The 21,777-nt window shown below is 40.8% G+C and overlaps 1 protein-coding gene across 4 annotated transcripts in view; it reads left to right on the plus strand.

Annotated features, from left to right (window-relative positions):
- The first annotated feature begins 4,687 nt into the window (after positions 1-4,687).
- The window catches only part of UPF2 (UPF2 regulator of nonsense mediated mRNA decay), a 61,773-nt gene continuing 44,683 nt past the window's right edge, over positions 4,688-21,777 (plus strand). For 3 of the 4 annotated variants that reach the window (XM_068670036.1, XM_068670034.1, XM_068670037.1), the window contains exons 1-5: positions 10,114-10,493; positions 11,514-12,293; positions 17,040-17,200; positions 18,175-18,372; positions 20,225-20,374. In XM_068670036.1, coding sequence (XP_068526137.1) covers positions 10,132-10,493; positions 11,514-12,293; positions 17,040-17,200; positions 18,175-18,372; positions 20,225-20,374 — 1,651 coding nt within the window. In that variant the 5' untranslated portion in view covers positions 10,114-10,131. Of the gene's footprint in view, positions 5,007-10,113; positions 10,494-11,513; positions 12,294-17,039; positions 17,201-18,174; positions 18,373-20,224; positions 20,375-21,777 lie in introns of those variants that run through there. The other variant, XM_068670035.1, reaches the window with a different exon arrangement.

Raw genomic sequence — 21,777 nt, forward strand, 5'->3', positions numbered from 1 at the left:
CTGCCCTGTGGGTCGGGGGCAGGCACGCTGTGGTTGTTACTGAGTTCAGTGGTCACCAAAGAGGGGCTTGGAGTGGAAGGTTTGAGCTCCTCAGGGTGTTGCTGCAAGGGTTTTCAGGCGTGTTTGTGTCACAGAATCACAGAATTGCCTAAGATGGAAGAGACCTCCAAGATCACCGAGTCCAACCTCTGACATAACACTAACCAGTCCTCCACTAAACCATATCCCTAAGCTCTACATCTTAATGTCTTTTAAAGACCTCCAGGGAGGTGACTCCACTTCCCTGGGCAGCCCATTCCAATGCCTAACAACCCTTTTGGTAAAGAAGTTCTTCCTAATACCCAACCTAAACCTCCCCTGGTGCAACTTCAGCCTGTTCCCCCTCGTCCTTCCAGTCAGTATCCCAGGACCGTTATCGATTTCCAGATGTTAACTATGGCACTTGAAAGACCGTGTAAAGTGAAAAACAAGAAATAAAAGACCAAAATGGCCCATTACATATTTTAGGTACTGCAGGCAGCTTTTCTCCTTTGTGCGTTCAGTCTGATTCCTCAGGTGATCTCCTCTGTGTATTCTTTGATTCCTTAGGTCATCTCTGTGTGATCAGTCTGATTCCTCAGGTGATTTCTGTGTGTTCAGTCTCTTTCTGCCCCCTTAGGTGACTTTAGAAACAAATCCCAGTATCCTGGAATCCCCTGTTAAAATGCCACGATGGGTTCAGTATCAAAGTTTAACCCTGTGCATTTGTTACACTGGATTGTGATTAGACTGGCAAAAGACACATTAACATCACCACCTCTGGAAAACCTACCAAAAAATACAAGAGCTGAGGAGAATTGAGGTTTGAACAAAACCTAAAAGCTTCGTGTAAGCTTTGTGTGAGTGCAGGCCAGAGGCAGGAGAGGCGCCGGCTTGGCTGAGCCTGTGGAAAAAAGATAACCGAGCCTGCTTTGTAGATTGCCTGCGCAACGGGGAAATCAAATCGAAGAGAGCGTTTCTTTCTTCAAATCAAACAGTGGCTACGTGCTGTTGGAACAGGTGGAACTGGATTTTGCAACCGAATAGGTTGTGACACCACAGCTGGCCAGGGATCTTACACTATTTACAGTTCCTGGATGGGGGCCGCTTGTCTTCCTTGTGGGTGGGATGGTTGGTTTGGTGCAGCTTTGTAAAAGCCAGTCTGGGAGGGCAAAAAAAGGGAACGAGCTTCAAAGCTGCAAAGAAAACCAAAAGCTACTGCCACAGAAAGACAGATGACACCGCAACAGAATAAAGGATATGGTTTTTAGTATCAATTTTTAGTGTACATTAGGATAAAGAAACCATCATTTTGTAGAGAGGCAGAAAATGCCGATGTAGTTTAATAATTTTCTGCGCTAGGGAAAACCCACAAATGTTGCAGACGGATGATGAAATACTTTTCCACAGTCCCTAAGCAAATAGCAGGTATCAGCGTGGTTTTGCGTCGAAGCAGATAAAGAGCTAGTTGAGTATTTCTCAATTAACACTGATACGCATGGGGCTGAACATTAAAAATCTTCCAGAGCTATGAAAGACCAAATTTGGCAGTTCAGCCACAGAGTCTGGATCCCAGAGGAGTAATAAAATATTTGCATATATAAGGGTTTACTTACTGCCTTAATCAAGTCTAAGTGTGAGTTTATGGAATATATATCTCATCAAGTCTATCAGTTGAGTTGTGTGTTGGTTTTGTTTATTTGTTTGTAATTAAAAATTAAAATTAAAGATGTAAAGTGCTTTACAGACTTTTGCCAGCATAACCATCTTGTCTGAGACGTTATTACCTGTGGGAAAAGTCTTGCTGTAACTATATCTAGGGTAATAAAAGAGAGGCTCTGTTGACTTTGGCTCATGTCTTAAGTGTCAGAAGATGGTACCCGTGCCAGCAGAAACACCACTGCTAAGTCCACGTGCTCTGGCTCCTCAATGGGACTGTTCTGGCCTGACTCTGCCAGCAGAGGCAGAGAGGCTGCCTGAGAGAAGGCTCCTGTAGGAGGCTGATTCAGTTCTACCACATGTCTTGGTTAAGAAAATTAGAAATATTTCAAAAGCGATGTGCAAAATAGAGCTGACTACCTAGCAGACTAAACTTGCAGCATTTTAAATTGAACATCATCATCAGATGGGTGCATTTTAAAGGAATGGCACTTTAGTACTTCTATCAACCCCAAAATTTCCCATACAGTATACCCTGACAAGGTTTGTCAGCTGGAGTTAAGTGGTGAAGAGAGGTTATCTTGGCTCTGAATGCTAAGCTGGACTGGACATAAGCAAATGTGATTTAACAGAATCACAGAATCACAGAATTTCTAGGTTGGAAGAAACCTCAAGATCATCAAGTCCAACCTCTGACCTAACACTAACAGTCCTCCACTAAACCATATCCCGAAGCTCTACATCTAAACGTCTTTTAAAGACCTCCAGGGATGGTGACTCCACCACTTCCCTGGGCAAACTGGATCAGACATATATTTGTACACCTTGAAAAAGTATGCATACCAAAATGTAGCTCCTTTCCAGGAAACAGTGACTATAAATAATTGCAAAAAATCACAGGAATAAAACAGATGGATCTGAAAAAGTTATGTGAATATCAGCTCACTTGGCAAAAAAAGATAATTTTCTGTATTTGGCTACAAGGCAAATACTGAACACACCTACAGATTCTACATAAGGCCAGTACTTGGCATGAGTGCAATTACTCTCTGAACGGTGTGCATGTTTGGTGCCAGTAATTGAAGAAACATACTGAAAAAGTCAGGAAGAGCTTCAAGAATTAAAAAACTGAAAGACACACTTTACATCTGAAATTTAGGTAATGAGATCCACATGGATTTATTTTTTATTTTTTTAGGTAAATTAATAGGAAAACCTGATCAGTATTTAAGCAGCCACAGATGAAATAGATACTTGATAAGGAAAAGCTTTCTGATCTATCAAAGCTGAAACAGTGTTTATGTGCAGTGCTTTTACCAAAGAGAGTTCCAACAAGTTGTAGCTGTGGCTGGTGTGATGTAAATACAGAAGGTACAACTGTTTCAAAATTTTAGTGATCATACATTTTATTCATGCTAGAAAAGGTGGCAATACCATTTTTCAGAATAAAAGAAGCCAACATTTCTTGATGTAAGGCCACTGAACCTGCAATTTAGCCCTAATATACTGCTGAGACTGCCTTTTTTGAACCATAACAGAAAAACTGTTATTGGTGTTGTTCCAAAAACACCAATATGTTTGCAGATGTCCTCCCCTTTTAACCCATCTTTTCACCATTTAGCACATCACATGGATCTTTCCCATTCTAGCAAATCAGTCTAAGCAACCCAGTAACCATCTTGGGAGGCAAATGAAATCTCTGTGCCGCAAGAACACTTGAACGATCAATGTAAATAAGAAGCATGACTTCACCCCTTCAAATATTCATAAACTTTTCCAGACGGAGATTTTCAGATGTGTCTGCAAAATGAGGCATGAACAGCAGGAGGAGAGCTCTTTCCTGGAAAAAAACCTGTCCAGCCTCATACTGGCTGGCAGAGTACACCAAAAACTGAGTCAGTAAGCAGTCTTGTATTTGGGCTGCCTCTTCCCTGTGAATAAAGTGGGTTTAACAGATGAATAATCTCATTTTGGACTGCTTCTTTGCCTCTTCCTTGTGACTGAGAGAGGGTTTAACACTGGAATAATCTCATTTTGTCCCTTGAGGCCTGGCCCACATGTTGCGACCAGGTGTTTGTGTGCTCACCCTAAGCCTGGAGGAGCACAAACAAACCTCACTGCACCTAAGTGATGGCTCACAGGAGCCAGAGTGCTTGGGCCCTTCAGTATCAGGACATGGAGGCCCTGGAAGATGTCAGGAGAAGGGCTACGAAGCTGGTGAAGGGCCTGGAGCACAAGTCCTGTGAGGAGCGGCTGAGGGAACTGGGGGGTGTTCAGTGTGGAGAAGAGGAGGCTCAGGGCAGACCTTATTGCTCTCTGAAACTGCCTGAAAGGAAGGTGTGGGGAGCTGGGGGTCGGCCTCTTCTCACAGGTAACCAGTGATAGGACCAGAGGGAATGGTCTCAAGTTGTACCAGGGGAGGTTCAGGTTGGCAATGAGGAGCCATTTCTGCTCAGAAAGAGCAGTCAGGCACTGGGACGGGTTGCCCAGGGAGGTGGTGGAGTCACCGTCCCTGGGGGTGTTTGAGGAGAGGTTGGATGTGGTGCTTGGGGACATGGTTTGGTGGTGACATTGGTGGTAGGGGGGTGGCTGGACCAGGTCATCTTTTCCAACCTTAATGACTGTGATTCTATGAAAATAAACACCTGAGTGCTTAAGCAACTGGATTTTAACCCAAAAATCAACACTTATTGAGGCTGGACCGTGCCAGGGGCTTCAGGTGGGGCTAATTTGGGGCCGCCTCACAGCCAGGGCTGTACTGGACAGGTGTTGTGAGGGAATTTGGGGTTTTCTGCCCCAAAATTTCCTGTGGCAGAGGGCAGGCGGTCCCATAGCCTCAAGAAACAACAATTTTACGTCAGCCCAGGCAGCGTGACGCGATGTGAGGCCGCACGGGCAAAAACCGTCACGGCGGTGACGTCACGCGGTACCACACGGCGGTGACGTCACGCGGCACCACACGGCGCCCCCCCCCCCCCCTTCCATCAGCCACTTCCGCCTCCGCACCCCGCCGGTAACCCGAGCACGGCCGCCCTCCTTCAGGCCCCCACCTGGGGCTGCCCCGCGCGCTGCCTGCCTCCCTGCCGCCACCAACCTCCCTCCTCCGAGCCTTACGGGGCGGCCAAAAGGGCGAGCGCCGAGCCGCCGTCCCTACCCTTTATTTATCGTCTGGGCGGCGAGAGGAGAGTGGCGGGGCTCGGCCCGGGAAGCTCCGCTTCGGCTCAGGCAGCGGCGCGGGCGGCCGCGGGCACGGAGAGCGGCGTGAGGGGAGAGGGGGCCTCGTAGGAGCGGCGGCGGCGGCGGCCGGGCGATGCCTGCACCGGGCCGAGGTGACGGGGGCGGGGGGGACGTGAGGGGAGCTCCGGGGCGGGGAGGGGACGGGAAGGGAAGGAGAAGGGGAGGAGAAGGGGAAGCCGGGGACAGCGGGGGGGGACCGGGGGTGAGGGGCGGGAACCGGGGGTGGCGGTTGAGGGAGCCTGGGGGCGGCTGAGGGGGGCGGCGGGGCCGTGAGGTGGCACCGGGGGGGGGCAGAGGGGAAAGGGGGAGAGGGGAGCGAAGGGGTTGGGGACGGCCCGAGGAGGAGGAGGAAGAAGAAGAGGCGGGGGTGTAACACCACAGCTGTTCTGTTGTTCTACGCGCACCGATTTGTCTTCACCCCCCCTTTTCCCCCTCCTCTTCCCCAAGGGCAGGGCAGCTCCGGCAGCGCAGCGCTGCTGGGGGAGGCGTGGAAGCGAAAGTAAAAGCGGCCCGGCCCCTGGTGGCACCGCAGCGCCTGAAAACTCCCATTTCCCAGCGCTGGGGTTGCTAACGCTGCTCGGCTCCTTCGCTCTCGGGTGCTTTTCAGAGTGTCGGAAGTGGGACTTGTTGCCTGCGATGTGTAGCTCCCCTACCTAACAGCGTACCTAACGGGGGAATGTTTGTGGTCAGTTTAAATCCCGCTAGCAGTATGAAAAGCGTCAGAAAAATCTATTTGTTCCTTCTTAGTTTAGTAAAGCTGTGTCTTCTTCCCTCTATACTTGAGTAAGATTTAGGGTTGTGGTGCTGCGGTCTGTGACTACGGGTTTTCACCGACCTGAGAGGATTTAGGGCATCAGGTGAAGGCGTTGGTGTTGATCCTTTTATTCTGAATGGTGGCTGCATTAGTGGTGCTGAATATCTCTTGTGAATCTTGTGTTTCATTGAGGATAAGCGATTACATGGGCAATGTTTATGGGAAAGCATAAATGGAAGACTTTTTTTTTTTTATTGGTGAACTTTTACTTATTTAAGTTTCTGAGCCTGGAGTGTTGCGAGCTGCTCCCATCAGTTTCTCAAATACTGAGATTCTTGTGAAAAAAGCTACAATAAAAAAAAAAAAACAACAAACCACAACTCCGAAATAAAATTAAGATTAGAGTGAGTTAATGTAGATCAAATAGTGAAAAAGGAGGGTTAGTAGTTTTCTCTGGGAAAATAGCATCTGTAAATGATGGAACCGAGAAAATAGTTCCAAAAAATTTAAATGTGATTACAGGAATGCAGTGCTGAAAGCCCAGAAGCATATGGAGCCTTTGTCTCCTGTCTGTGTTCTCTGTACTTTCTAATTTTCAGCTGTGTGTGCTGGTTCCTCCTATTTATTGGCTTTTGAAGTTTGTGTCATTATCTTGTCTTTTCAACAGTACGTTCACATAAGTATTGAGTACTAAACAAAAGTTTTAATCATTAAGTTTCTCTGAGAGTTGCCTTACTATTCCTTTAATCTGGGCCAAGCTATGTGCAGCCTATGGCGAGGAGACCTAGGCGAGCCTGCTTTCTATTTCCATTTCTCTCTGCTCCCCCAAATTTTTGAACCTTTAAACCAGTTTCAGCCAAATTGGGAGCTCTGGAGGTATAACATCGCTACAGATCTTGTTAGAGCCAGTGACTGAGAAAAATAATTCAGTCTGAATTAACATTCTTGCTGAGGGAAGGGCTGTAGCATGCGCTCTGTGGACACCTCTGTGCTGTGCGCTGACCAGTGAAGCAGTCTGCGTATAGCTTGGAGGCAGCCGTCGCGCTGCCTGCCTCCTGCAATTAATTATTGGTAGGCTTAAATGAGCTGTCAGTACGACCAGAAGGGTTTGCAAGATAAGGAGCTGTACCTAGCAGGTAGTGAGAAGGATTGCAATGTGTGTACTGTGTGTTAGAGGACAGGATCTATCATCTGTGATAAAAACCAACTGTTTTTTTTTGTCACTGGTGTTTGCCAGTGGGGTTAAAAGTGCTTCCTATCGCCTACTGAAATCACAGTGCTCCGTCCCTTTTCTTTTCAGCCCAGCTTTTTGTCTTGCTTTTATATAAGCAAATAGGACATGTATTTTAAAACAGAATTCTGAGTTCCTAAAAGTAACAGGAGGATAAGTTCTGTAATGATTTCAGTGAGTGGATATGATGTTGAAAACTTACGTGTGTGTCTAGCTGGATACTTGGGATCTCCTCCAAATTTTAATTTAATTACCCTACTACCAACAGGTGGGAGACAAAGAGTATTGAAATTATGGTGTGCCTTTCCAACGTTTCTGTAATCAAACAACCCTTTTGCTCTCATTTTAAACTCAGCTCCTAATTCATTATCTTTGTTTAAAAACATAGCACTTTAAAAAATGTGCTGCTCTCTTTGTGTTGTTTTGGAGTCTTCCTGGTGAAAAAGTTGAATACAGTTATTGGAGAGTCTTCATGTAACGGTTGTAATCTTGCTAATAGTACGTTACAGCAATGTTTAAATGTTGAGAACTTCCCGTTTTTTTGGTGGTGGGAGAGAGATTAGCCGTTTTGAACTGTTGGGAACTTCCAGTGTGGATTCACAGTGAGACAACAGCAATGAACTCTTGCTTAATGTGAGGTGTGTAGAGGATTCTCATCTCCCAGGTCAATCTGTGAGGAACAGCTCCCATTTTACCGGCCTGCAGAGCTGGAAAATTAGTCCCAACCTTTAATATGAAGCCTTTGTTACTGCTTGTGTTTTTTTTCTTATTTTTTTTTGGTGGTGTTTTAAGTATTGGTTTCATAACAACACTGTTTTAAGATGATGTCAATCAGTTTTTTTTTTTTTTTTTTTTTTTGAAATTGGAGTGGTTCAGAGATGCTGAGCTGTGTAACCTCTTAGCTGTAGACAAGCATTCGGGAGCCAAATGTGCTGGTACTTGTGTAAGCTGTGCTGATTTGATCGGCCCTGCTTCCATAAATCAACCTCAGAAACATCTCTCTGCTGCCGCTGCTGCCAATTGCTGTCAAAGCGGCCAAATCCTGAACAGGTTCTCTATTGCTGTGGTGTCGCTGCCCGCGTGTGACTATAACGTGGTTTTGCAACCAGTTTTTTCTTCAGAAGACACATACAAACATCAGAGAAAACGTAACCCACATTTCCATACGGGATGGTTGGTGTATGAACTTATGCTACTGCTTTGTGTGTGTGGGGAGGGAATACGGACTGCTTAGAAATAGAGACTTCCTTCAGTCTGGTGTCTATTTTATGTTATTTTCAACTCTTTTGGAATATAGTTATTGGAAGCACTCTTAGTTGGGTTGAAATGCACGTGTCTCATCCATTTTGTTGAGTAGATATCGGGAGTATGTGAATCCACCTTATTTTCTTCTTCCAACCTGACTGAAATACAGCGAAGTCAAAGCAGGGTTGATAACTGGGCATTGTCTCATCACTCCTGTCTGTGTGAGCATTTAACTTCGAGGCACATGAATATATAAAAATGACGAATGCATATTTGCAGAGCTGGGACCCTAGTTCTGCTAATACAGATATTTTACGGCTGGCCTCCTGGTGTTCCAGGACCCAAAATTATTTGAGGGTTTAGGATTTATCAACAGATTCAAATGAAAGAGCTTGGAGATGAACAAAATAAAGCTGATGATAGATTTTTGTTTGAAGATAGGAATTTAGTGTGAAGTAAATCAGGCTGGGGTGGTTCTGTGTTTGGTACTTGCACGATCGCACGTGGGCACCACGTCCAGCTGCGGGCTCTCTGTGCCACCAAAGGTGTTGACACGCTGCAGCCAGCCCCCAGGATCGGGAGGAGACCAGGGCACACAGGGAGAGCTGGGTCTGTAAGAAGAGAAGGGGAGCTCTTGTTACTGTTGCAGCTACCTGGTGGGACAGAACGGAAAAGATGGAGCTGGGTTCTTCTTAAAGCTGTATGGGAATAGGATGAGAAGAAGGGGACATGAATTGGGGCATAGGAAATTCAAGGATGATATTAAGAAAAGCTTTTCCAGTGTGGATGTTTGGTATGGAAGCAGGGGCCCGGAGGGGCCGTTGGCATCTCCGTTCTTGGAGCTGCTCCAAACTTAACGAGACACGTCCCTGATCTTGACCCCTTTTGAGCAGGGAGTTGAACTCGGTGACCTCTGGAGTTTCCTTCCAGTCTCAATTAGTCTCTGTACTTTCTTCTTCAATGTATGTTGGGTTTTGGATCCTTTGCCAAATGCATCTACGGCTTAAAGTGCAAGAAACCCTAAAGATGATAAAGCTTCTGCAGATCATTTAGGGGAAAAAAGTAATGAGTAGAAACACAAATCAGAGCCTTTGCTAACTCCTGATAACTGTAGCCTTTCTGTTTCCATTTCAGTGTGCCCTGGTGGCAGGGAGGCTCAGTCAGCACAGCACTCTCCCAGCTGCTACTTGTGCTGTGCAGAAACTTGCAATGAGTGGGGAAATCTTGGGAGGAGTGAGGAAGGAGGGTAATGCAGTGATGCCCTTTCACCATGAGGACAGCCAAGCATTGGAGCAGGTTGTCCAGCACAGCCTCCTTCCTGTGTGGATTGTAGGGCTGTAGTGGATAGAGCGTAGAGCAGTCTTGTCTGACCTCAGAATTGACCCTGCTTTGAGCAGGATGTTGGACCTCTTCGGGTCTCATCTGACCTGTGCTATCCTGTGATCCTAAATAGAGGTTTGGGAAGAGAGGGTGGTTTTAGATGTGTGGAAATGTTAGTGAGATGCAGGTGCATGCTGATGAATCAAGTATTTTTATTTATGAACTCAGGGTACTTTGCCTTCATTGGTTTTGGATTTTTTTTCAGATTTTTTTTCTTGTTATATTCCAAGACAACGTATTTCTCAGGCTGTAGAAACTTCAAATGTTTTTACTTCACAGTTTGTGCTGAACACAACTTCACAGTACGTTCAGATAACGATTGTAATAATTTAGATTTGGAAAGTATTGTTGTGTTTTCCATCTTATCTTGAGCTAAGCTTTATAATTTGGAAGGCTGTAATAAAAGTGCTTAGTTCTTACCTTCATTACGTGCATTCCATAGTTCCAGAAAACTTAGGTTAAGTCTGTAATTTATTTTGATGTATTTTATTCTCACCTTTGTAAGAATTAAACAGGCATGGGCAGGCTGTGCAAGTTGCTTTACTTATCAACAGCAAGTTAAAAGTACTTATTTTCTTTGATTCTGCAGGTTTGCCCGGTTAACACAATGCCAGCTGAGCGCAAAAAGTCAGCAAGCATGGATGAAAAAGAATCTTCGTTAAATAATAAAGAAAAAGAATTTGGTGAAAGGCGACCAGTGAGCACCAGGGAGAAGCCAAAAGAAGATGTCAAGGTTGGGGTGAAGAGAGAGACTTTAAAGGTTCCCGAAGATAAAAAGAAAAAACTGGAAGAGGATAAAAGAAAAAAAGAAGACAAGGAGCGAAAGAAGAAAGATGATGATAAAGTGAAGGCAGAAGAAGAGCAAAAGAAGAAAGAAGAGGAGGAAAAAAAGAAACTTGAAGAGGAAGAGAAAAAGAAGCAAGAGGAGGAAGTGAAACGTCAGCAAGAAGAAGCAGCTGCTCAGCTGAAGTAAGTTGTGTTTTAATGGCTTAACTGTGCCAGGTGTTGTAGTCCTGCTATGAGGAATGGGGACAGAACTATAAAAACAAACTGTTTGAGTTATAGGAAGTTGTGTGTGGTGTTATAAATTGTATGTGCCTGGGTGAGCATGCTTTGATTTTTATGAAGTTTTGAGTTTTCACCTTCTAACCTTTGTTACTTTGGTCTTTCGTATTGTTTTTGATGGCGTTCTCCATGCGATGATCATTTGAAAGCACCTGTGTGATATAATAAGAGATGGAGAGGTGTTACTGTCTAAAATTGGGAATACAGGAGTCCAAAACTGTGAGGAGAGCAAATGTGCTGTGAGTGGTGGCCGCAGTGTTTTTTTTTTGTTTTTTTTTTTTTACTTTGTCGTAGTTGATTGATATCTGGATGGCAAACACGGAACGTAACCTAGCACTTCAGCACGTGATCTTACCAAGATAATGTTTCTCAGGGTGATACCAAAAAGTATTACAGTGTTGAAGGTAGCATCTTTAGAACAAAAAAAAACAAGTTTCTGGACATTCTTGTGTGTAAAGTATGTCACTTTCAATGATGGACGACAGTGTCATAGCCAGACTCTAATTGGGGCAGATGTATTTCACCTCCTTAAAATTCTCAGTGTAATTCCAATAGTCTAGGGAGAAAAGATTCCTGTTTAACGATAAGCTGTTAATAGTTTTCTGTCCTCCCCTGTAATAACTTTACCTCGGTCTGGAGTAAATAGAGTTTTATGTTTATATTTTGCAAGTCTGGTGGGATTAATGTGTTCTGCGTAGAGCTGTTCCATTTTGTAACACGTGGGACTTGTTTCTCGGAGCAGTAAACTTAAGCAGTGGTTCATGAAGCAGATGCTTTAGCTTTATAGGATTAACTTGTTAAATACCAAAAGGTAGTCTTAAAAGAAACTGAGTTTGAGTTGAGCATTACTGAAAGATTTTGAACTTGATAACCTGAAAGAAAGGCTCTGTAACAAAAGTTACTCTTTTTTTTTTTTTCTCGTAGAGAAAAAGAGGAAGCACATCAGCTCCATCAGGAGGCTTGGGAGCGCCATCAGGCAAGAAAAGAGCTTCGCAGCAAAAACCAGAATGCACCAGACAATCGCCCTGAGGAAAACTTCTTCAGCAGACTAGACTCCAGTCTGAAGAAGAACACAGCTTTTGTTAAGAAGCTAAAAACCATTACAGAGCAACAAAGGGACTCCTTGTCCCATGATTTTAATAGCCTGAATTTAAGCAAATACATTGCAGAAGCAGTAGCTTCTATTGTGGAAGCCAAACTGAAAATCTCGGATGTGAACTGCGCTGTGCACTTGTGTTCCCTCTTTCACCAGCGCTATGCTGATTTTGCTCCCTCGTTACTTCAGGCTTGGAAAAAACATTTTGAAGCAAGGAAAGAAGAGAAGACTCCCAACATTACTAAGTTGAGAACTGATTTGCGTTTCATTGCAGAGTTAACAATAGTTGGGATTTTCACTGACAAGGAAGGTTTGTCTTTAATCTATGAGCAGCTTAAAAATATTATTAACGCTGACCGAGAGTCCCACACTCATGTTTCTGTGGTTATCAGCTTTTGTCGGCACTGTGGAGATGACATTGCTGGTTTGGTACCAAGGAAAGTAAAAACTGTTGCAGAGAAGTTTAACTTGAGCTTTCCTCCTAGTGAGATAATTAGCCCAGAGAAACAACAGCCCTTCCAGAATTTGTTGAAGGAATACTTTACGTCTTTGACCAAACACCTGAAAAGGGACCACAGGGAGCTACAAAATATTGAAAGACAAAACAGGTGACATTTACATGTTGCTTTTCATTTACGGAGGAAAATATATTTCATTTATGAAATGCCTAGGCTTGTTGCAGTATCTGTCACCAAACAAGAGGCTGTTAGTGGTGTGTGGAAGATAGTGACATATAAATTGTTAATTTATGAATTGAATATAAATTATTATGCTGTATACCCTAAAGTCTGAATTCCCTCTGAACACTTAAATGATTAAGCAAAAAAAACAACCAGACTCTATAAATATATTTAAAGATCATTGATGTTGACCTTGAGCTTTAATTCTCTTAACTCTATCTTTTCGGTGATGCTTCCATAGCAGCTTGAGAGTAATGCTTATTTACCAGCTGGTACAGTCTTTTCCAGTTGGCACAATCTGATTCCTCCCTTTCCACCCACACGTGTTTAACGGAGCATATGCCACAAAGTCTTTGGCTTGTTTACTCTTTTTTTTTAGCGTACCAGTCTTGTCAATGGTAATGAGTATGGAGGAAGGATGAGGTTGGATTGACAAGGTGTCCCTTACACTCTGTGTGCAAATATTCTATATTAAGATGTTGAGGGCATAGGCAATTTGATTCAAATCCTCCTAAATGTGCATACGAAATAAATATAAAATTATTAAAATATTTAAATATTATTACATTAAACTAGTAAACATCATTACAGTTTAATATTCATATACATTATTTAAATATTGAATATTGAATGGTGTGAGTATACATACCTTTTAAGATCTGAATAATTTCTATTACAAGCATATATGTTTTAAAAATAATTACCTGCTTTATTTTTTTTAAAGCATCATGAAATGTCATTATTGGAGCCAGCCTAAAGCCAATTGCTGGTCTTTGAACCTGGTAGTAGCTATATCCTTCTGGGAGCATTCCAGGTAGAAAGAAATGAAACCTGTGCAGACACAAGTTTCAGTTAAAATGCTGATCATCAGCACAGAGCCAAACGTACATTTAGAATGTGCTCAAACATTCCCAAATCAGAGCATTAAACTTCGTCCCGCCGTGCTGATAGGTGTTGTGCTGCAGTCCTGTCCGATAACAGCTCAGTGTTGTATTTCATGGGAGCATAAACTGACTTTTGAGCTAGCATTACTTCTTCAAGTTCCTTATTATAAAGATATTATTGACTCAGCTGTTGTTATTTTTAATATAATTAGTATGAACTTTTATACTTTCACAACTATAATTGGTTCAGGTCATGTTGGTTCTGGTTAGGGTTTCAATGAATGAGCGTTGCAGAGGCTTTATGAGAGGAATTTAAGTAGGGGAAAAAATGTTGAAAGATCTGAAGAAATAAGAGAGGAGCCCTGAGCAGGCTGGTGTGATCTCCTCATTGATCCTGCCTTGAACAGGAGATTCAGCTGGTGGCTTCTTCGTGTGCCTTCCACTCTGAATTACCCTACAAACTTAGGTGCAAAGCTTTGCTTTGGTGAAAGAATGCAAAAAGTATCATTTATCACTGGGTGAAAATTATTTCTCTCTCTGAAGTTTTAAACGTTTATTTTAGCTGCTTGAAAAAAAGTTGGGGAATAAGCTTTAAGAAATGAAACATGGAAAAAAGCTTTCCTGCTGAATTTTATTCCCTTACGTTGTGTATAACGTGCACTTGGCAGTTGTGTGCTATGGATTTGTAAAGCTTGAGGTCAAAGACAGAAATTTGGCTGGTAAGAAGCCTGGAAATGCTATAGAGATCTTCATAAATTGGATTTTTAAAAAATGATTGTGCTTTTTAAAGAGGCTGTAATCATATTGGGAAAAAAACAGCCCTCTGTGTATTGGAAACCCAATCCACTTTGCTGCTAACAACAGCTTTTAACAACTGTTAACCCAGAGCTGGTGAAGTGAAATGGGAGCGAGCTGTTCCCTCTTGTGCCCAGCAGCCAGTTGTAGGTTTGGGTTATGCTGTGTTGTAAGGTAAGCATTTCCTGAATTCACCTGTCAGGAGGGGAACTGCCACTGTGAAATAATTCAAGCTGTGCAACCTCGTTGAGTTAATTGGGAATTAATATTCTACCCTGTGTCTGATGCATCACTTGGTTAAAATTAATATTATATATTAATATATTAAAGCAATAATGCTTTAATATATAACCATAAAGGTTTCTGTGAATGGGTAGTTAGGAAAACTGCTTTGAGGTGTTCTTTGGTAGAGCCCGACAGTTGTCTGGTTTCAGAGCTAAGAGCACAGCAAGGTCTGTGCAGGCTGTATCTGTGCTGGAAGGAGCCGACTTGATTTGCCCAGTTCTAGTGGGAGTTTTCACAAGTGGTTGTTAGGCATGGAAGAAACTTCTTAAAACGTGCTTAACCTAGACAGAAGATTGATGAACTATCCTCATGGTACTTTGCAAAATTCTAAAGAGACATAGATAAAGTACCTTCTGCTGTAATACTGATTGGATGCAAAAATGAATTGTGCTTTTTAAAGATCAATTGATAGGCTTTAGCTTGAATTTGTTAACGTTTGAGTGGGAAATTAGACTGCAGTTTTACTGTTGTTACGGTGCTATGCTTTTTTGTTTTTATAATAGCACAGGGTTTCAGTGTTCATGTTTAGGAGACTATTGTTTTTATATATATAAATATTTAATATATAGAATATACATATTATATATAGTGATATTTTTATATAAAAATATTTAAATTTAAAATATACCTAATAGATAGCCATCTCCATGGAAAGGTTACATATTGGCACTTTCTTAATCCAAACTGAACTACTGCACTTCAAAAATTGTCCGTGCTAATTTTAACTTGATTTTTTTTTTCCTGTTCTCCTTTACAGAAGCAGGTAATTTACATTATAGAGGTGTGCCTTTGTAGGAGGGACAAGAGAGAGAACTACTTCTGCTGTTACTGCTTCTTGTTCTTTAGCAAGACATCTGTGTTAGGTTACAGTACCAAGGGGCACAAGGGATTTTCTTGCTCACACTATGAATGTACTGTTAACCAAGATGACTTTTGTTTACTCTTAACCTGCTACTAAAAACCCCAGGATGGATATCCCTGAATTTGCGTTGCTTAGACTGTTAGACAATTTTTATAGTATAAAATGTTTGGGTCTGTTGGTAAGAATATTATTTATTGCTTAATAAAAGGCTGATACTAATGTAGTCATTGGCCTTCTGGGGCAAGCTTTGTGCTAGCAGACATTGTGCTAGCAGAGATTGCCTTGTTCTGTATTTTTGGTTTAAACTCTTGAAAGTTCTTAAGATTTCTTGCTTAAAATCTATGGTATTTGGAATTCCTAGCTTCTCTAGGGGTGATACTGTGTAAGAGGCTTGTTATTTGTATTTCTTCTTGAAATTGACTTTAGAAATTTGTAACACCAGTAGCCTGTTACTCAGTGTGCTTTTTGGCAGTTTTTAATAAATTACATAAAATGGGTGGTAACTTACTGATGCTTATCAAAGTTGCTTTATAGTCTCTGAGTTTCCAAGGAACTTGAAGGAAAAATGTTTTAAGGACTTTTGTGTTAGAAATTAAATGAGAAAATACAAGAACTTACATGTGGAGAAAAGCTGTGCTACTCCATAAAAGTTGGTTAAATTGAATTCAGATTTTGGTGTTTTCCAACATAATAGATAAACTTGGGTTACTTCCATGTCCTCAGTTCAGCAGTTGAAGTGAAGCAGAGCAACCAAATGCAATAGGGAATAAAAAGGAATCCTTTTAAGTTGAGGCAAAGACTTGCCTTTTGTCAGGTGGATTCGGTGAATTTTGTAAGATTTTAAGATTGGCAGATACCTTTTGGGTGTTGTTGGTAAGTCAAATAATAAGGAATGTTTAATAATGGCTGTTTCCTTAATTGAAAACAAACAATTGTTAGTTTCAGAAAGCTGCAGATAACCTTTGTGACTGTCTTAAAGTATGGTTGTCGCACACTACTTGGAATTTTAGGAGAACTTGTTTTATTTTATGCACTACCCACTGGCTGTAGAAAGAGGCAGACAAAAGTAAATACTTGCACATAATGCTCTTTTATTTAAAAAAAAAAAAAAAGCCAGTAGTTTTGAACTATACTTTCTACTGTTTAAAAACAAGTGAGACCATTTTTAAAGCAGGTATAAGGTGTTGAGCAATAGTTCTTATGCTCTTTCAAACACAAGTTGCTTTTGAAAACAGATTTCAATTTGAAATTTGAGAGTTTGAAATTAGTATGGGCACTTCTTAGGAAAGAAATCAAAGTAAAGTGATAAAGCAGATCTTAATTTGGACTGATAGCTTTGAAATAACTTGGCTTGTTGGAGAAACTTACGGGCTTGCTTTCATGTACTACTGTTTTGAGCCTCTTCCTGATGATCCCCCACTTAATTATTTGAACAGCAAGCAATCGTATTGTTACAGATGTAAAGCAACATTTATCCAGCTTTTTTGTTAGTCAAATGCTTTACTTTCCAGCACTATGTGCTTGTGTAGTACTCTTACAGCACAATCATACTTAAAAAAAAAAAAAAAAAAGGGATTTTTTCATCAGTATCGAAAGAAAAGGCTACCTGAAGGCAGAACTTCTGTGACTGTGCTATGCTCAATTATATTGAACTCAATAATTCAATGTAGTTTGGGGGGAAAAAACAGCATTGACCAAATTTTTGCTGTGGCAGTCTAATCTGGGCTATGCACAGTTCTCTCAGAAGGAAGGTTAGCTTTGTGTAGTAGAGAAATTAGTAGAGGTTCAGCATAGCTTGAGTAGATTTTAAGAAAAAAGGTTGTCTTACTGTAAGTTTGATCTTTGTAGGCGCATCCTGCACTCCAAAGGAGAACTGAGTGAAGATCGGCACAAGCAGTATGAGGAATTTGCTATGTCATATCAGAAGCTGTTGGCCAATTCTCAGTCTCTAGCTGATATTCTGGATGAGAATATGCCTGACCTTCCCCAAGACAAACCAACTCCTGAGGGTAGGCCATCTTTTACAGCAAGTAAACAAGATGCTGGACCTGGCTTGGATGTGCTGGGAAAGCTAACAAAACCCTCTTACTGATGTGTTCTTCCCCTTCATTTATTTTGATTTAGGTTTTCCCCCTTAAGGATGTAAAGACAGAAATAATACTGTTTTTATTAAAGTAACATGCAACTGTGGCTATTGTATATGCTGTGTATTTGCAGTAAATTATCTCTTTAGATTGTTTCAGGTAATATAGGAATAAATGGAAAATCAAAATTGTTCCATTTAATATACTTTTAAAAATATTTAAATTATGGTATATTAGTTTTATAATCCAATATTGTTCTAAAATGAATTTGGAGTATATTTTGTGCAATGATGTTATGAGCAGGAACATAGTGTTATGCCAGGTAAGTCACTAGGTGGCTCTGACCTCCTGAAAACAGTATTTAATTTACAAAGCTATTCAACACCTTAATGAATTTCAAGTTTTAGATTAAGAGATGATGTTGATCTCATGAGTGTAACATTTGTCAGAAGTGATCTTGAGCTTTAAAAAGCTGTATTTCTTGAATGCCTTTAACTTTGAAAGCAAGCAAGCAAGCTTTTTAAACTTTGTTCTTCGAATACAGTTGGGTACAGTTCATCATGCTCAGAGCAATTATCTTTTTACTTTGCTTGAAGTCTATTAACTGTCCTTTCTGATACCACTTAATGTGTCTATTGTCTTTACTTCATTTAACTTTTAATCAGGTATTGCCTTTAGTTTTTTTCTGTCAATACCGAATTTAAGATAGCTTATTGATATATTCAAATTGGGTTATTAAAAGCACCTTAAAGTATATATTTCTGTATTAAAGAGAAAATAATGGCAGTAATAAACAGGTTCACATAGTTCTAAAAGTATTTTTAATCTTTAAAGGTGTCTCCTGTGCTAAGGTGAGAAGATTGCATAAATAACGTTATCATGGTTTCACGTTTCTGTAGAACATGGACCCGGTATTGACATTTTCACACCAGGAAAGCCTGGAGAATACGACCTGGAAGGGGGTATTTGGGAAGATGAAGATGCTAGAAACTTCTATGAGAACCTCATCGACTTGAAGGCTTTTGTGCCTGCAATCTTGTTTAAAGATAATGAAAAATGTTCCCAGAGCAAGGATTCCAGCAAGGACGAATCAAGAGGTAGAATATTTAACTACAGAATATGTTTTATCACATCTAACAGAGGAACCAAATAGATGCAAGTAATGAGTCGGTAATGAAATTTGTGGTCATCAGGACATTCCACCAGTTTGGATGAATTTTTAGGGAAGCAGCAATGTGGGATAGGTATTATCCAAGCTGAATTTAAGGACAAAAATGTAAATGTAATTTAAAATTAAGGGAATTCTAGGTTTTAAAGAATTGGTGATTAACCAACGTGAGTAAATATTAACTCCGTGTGAAACCTGAACGTTTACCACCTTTGAAAAATGTTAGTGTTCACTTCGTTCTTTCACTAAATTTTTAATGATGGCAGTCTCGTTATTAAGTTGGATTAAAAGGACTGGATGGTTCTTCACTTCTGATGAGACCCTAGGGTCTCAACCACGCATTGATGAACTTCATTTATAATGGGATAAAAGTGATATTTGTGATCACTGGCTCAAAGCATAATAGAAGATGCATGTTTAGATAAGAGCACTGCTTTGGCGTTGAGGAAGTAAACAAAGACACAGGCTACGTAGTTTTCTGATACATGTATGGTAGGTCAGTGAGTAGGAGTGGAATTTCAGCTTTCCAGCTCACAAGTGTCTTTGGAATTTCTGCTTTCTAAAAGTTCCATGTGAGGGTAGAGTTGGAGCGGGTTGCCCAGGAAGACAGGAATCTTTTTCAAGAGATTTTCAAAACAACTAGAAAAAAAAATCCCTGAGCAATTGGGTGAACACAGTATTCAAACCAACTGTGAGTAGAGGATTGAACTAGAGATCTCCTGAGGCCTATTCAAAAGTGAATTAAGTCTGTGACTTGAAATAGGTTGCCTGCTTTGAGTCTGCTATTTTTGTATCACCTTTGTGTTATTTCAAATCTGTCATGGTTTTGTTTGAAAAGATTTTCAAGGTAAATAACATTTAAAAAAAAAAAAAAAATACTACTTATGAAGCATGATCTGCAAGTGATGCCTGAAGGAGGCCTGAAAGGATTGCAAAATGTTGGAGACAGTAGTCTTGGAAAAAGATTAGACTAGTTTTATTGTCCAAGAAAAATAATAGCTATTCCTTCCTGAATCTTCTAGAGATTCACAGATTTCCCTCACCTTCCCCACTCTCCCCTGCAGGAATAACGATTGTAAGATTAGTTGATCTTCTACATAACATATCCATTTTTTAGTATTTTCTTGCGGTCCTGATTTTTGTGTTAATTTTTAGGTTACTTTTTGTTGAGAAGCGTAAAGAGAGAAGCACTTTCTCTCTTACCTTGCTTTGTCAATTTTGCTATCAGGTGTGGTATGAAGAATATGCAGTGCAAACTCTAAGTTAGTCTGTACCTGTCTCTTTTTGAATAATGTTTGCACTGTATCCTCTGAAAACCCAGTGAATGAATACCGTCTTTCTATCTGACCTTGACAGCATGCAAGATTGTTTTGCTTGTGTTTTCCATGTGATGGTTTCACCTTTTTCCAAAATTTTTGGATTTAGATGGCTATGTTTCTAAGTATCTTGCTGTGTTTGAATGCATGTGTGTCGTCCATTTAAGTTTCGGGTATAGTTCAGAACATATTAAAGCAGTAAAACTGCTGGCAGCTCTTATCAGAGCCCACTCTGGATAAATAATTGCAGTTTTCAAGTATGCAGGTGAAGCCAGATGAAGGATGTCAAACAACTGACACCTAGCAGATTAGATGTCATAGGCTCAAGAATTTGGTAGTCTTGTTAAAAGGAAATGGGGTAAAGAAGGCAGCACTAAAGAAACGTAGATTTACCAACATGAGGCTACCTGTATTCTAACCATGTCTGCATGTATCTAAACATTTAGTATTTCTACTTCTACACAGATTCCAAAGATGCCAAAGATAATAAGGATGCACCTGGGAGTGAGGATTTGGAATTGGAGCTGGAGAATTTGGATATTAATGATGATCCCCTGGAATTAGACTGTGGAGAAGAGGCGGAAGATCTTACAAAAAAGCTTCTTGATGAACAAGGTAAAAAGAATTGGTTTAGGTATTTTGTTGTTTCCTGACTTGTCTATAAAGCCTCACAAGCTCAAAGAAATGAGATAAAGCAGCTCTAGAGCTGGACTGTTTCAAACTCCTTCTGAGAGAAGAATGGTCAGCGTAATTCTGTATAATACTTTCTTAGTGTTTTCCTACGCCATATCCTCTTCTTTGGAATCAATTTCTCTTCTGTTCTGCTCCTCTGAGTAGTCACACGATCAGCTTATTAAACTGGTTAAGATATTAAGTTTGTAATAAGCTGCAGGACTTTCACCTTTAGTGAGTTATGATCTGGTCAAGGATTTCAAAACAGTGAGGAGCCTTGGTTCCAGCTTTCTAACAGGAAATACACAGATGGTCTCTTGGAATCAGTTTAGTGTTCTTGGAAGCAGTTCATTCAGGATTGGTCGTAGCCTGCTAGGTAGCTCAAAAATACTGAGTCAGTGGAGATACAAAGGAATGTGGATGTTTCCATCTTGTCATTTTTGAAGGAAGTCTTGACTTGACAGGAGGATAAAGACTACCTCAAATGTAAAGACAAAGCCAAGTATGCGAGAGCGAGATGCTAGAAGTGTGGGAGGAAAAGCAGGAAGTGGGGGCAGAAATAGAAGATGCAGTCTTTGAATAGTTCCCAGAGGGTGCGGTGCTGGTTTGAGTATGTACAGTGGCACTGAAGGGACTGATGATGCTGTTGATTGTAACAAGAAAGCTGACACGTTTTGTCACATTAAAAGTATTAACTGTCAGTACTAGTTCCTGTTTTTAAAGAAGCAGTTGATTGAGCATTAAGCATACTCTCATCTGAAAGGTTAATCTAAAATGTCTTAGAACTAAAGTTATTTTTATCATTAAACAGAAAGAAAGTCTTTTACTTTCTTCCATGTGAAAGTAAGGTCATTTGGCTCACACTGTAGGCTTTTTCTTAGTGGAGAACTGCTGCTTTGTGGTTGTCTTTGCTCATTAGTTTTCTTTCATGAAACATGGAAAATAAGCTTCCTTGCAAGTCCTGTACCTTTGTACTGACAAGTGGCTTCAGAGGTTTATGATGGAAAGGAAAATGTGACCACTGAATCCTTTTTCTGCTAGAAAACTGGGCTGAAAAGTTAGCAGCATATATTGTTACTCAAAACATGTAAAGAAGCGGTGATTTTTTTTTGTGGCATTCTGATGCTCTTACTAGGTAGCACCAGATATACAGAATTAAGAGAAATCTGAACTTAGATGTTTCAAGCTCCGATGTTTCTATTTAGTGAGTAAGTAGATTTTTTTTCCATCTCTCCCGAGTAACATTTACTGAACTTTGACATTAAGGAAAACTAGGTGTCCTTCAGCTACAAAACATAGCTCTACATTTTCATATTTTGTGCATCTGTGTTTGAGTAAGTTAGTAA

Source organism: Anas acuta, chromosome 1 (assembly GCF_963932015.1).
Source record: "Anas acuta chromosome 1, bAnaAcu1.1, whole genome shotgun sequence".
Taxonomy (NCBI): Eukaryota; Metazoa; Chordata; class Aves; order Anseriformes; family Anatidae; genus Anas; species Anas acuta.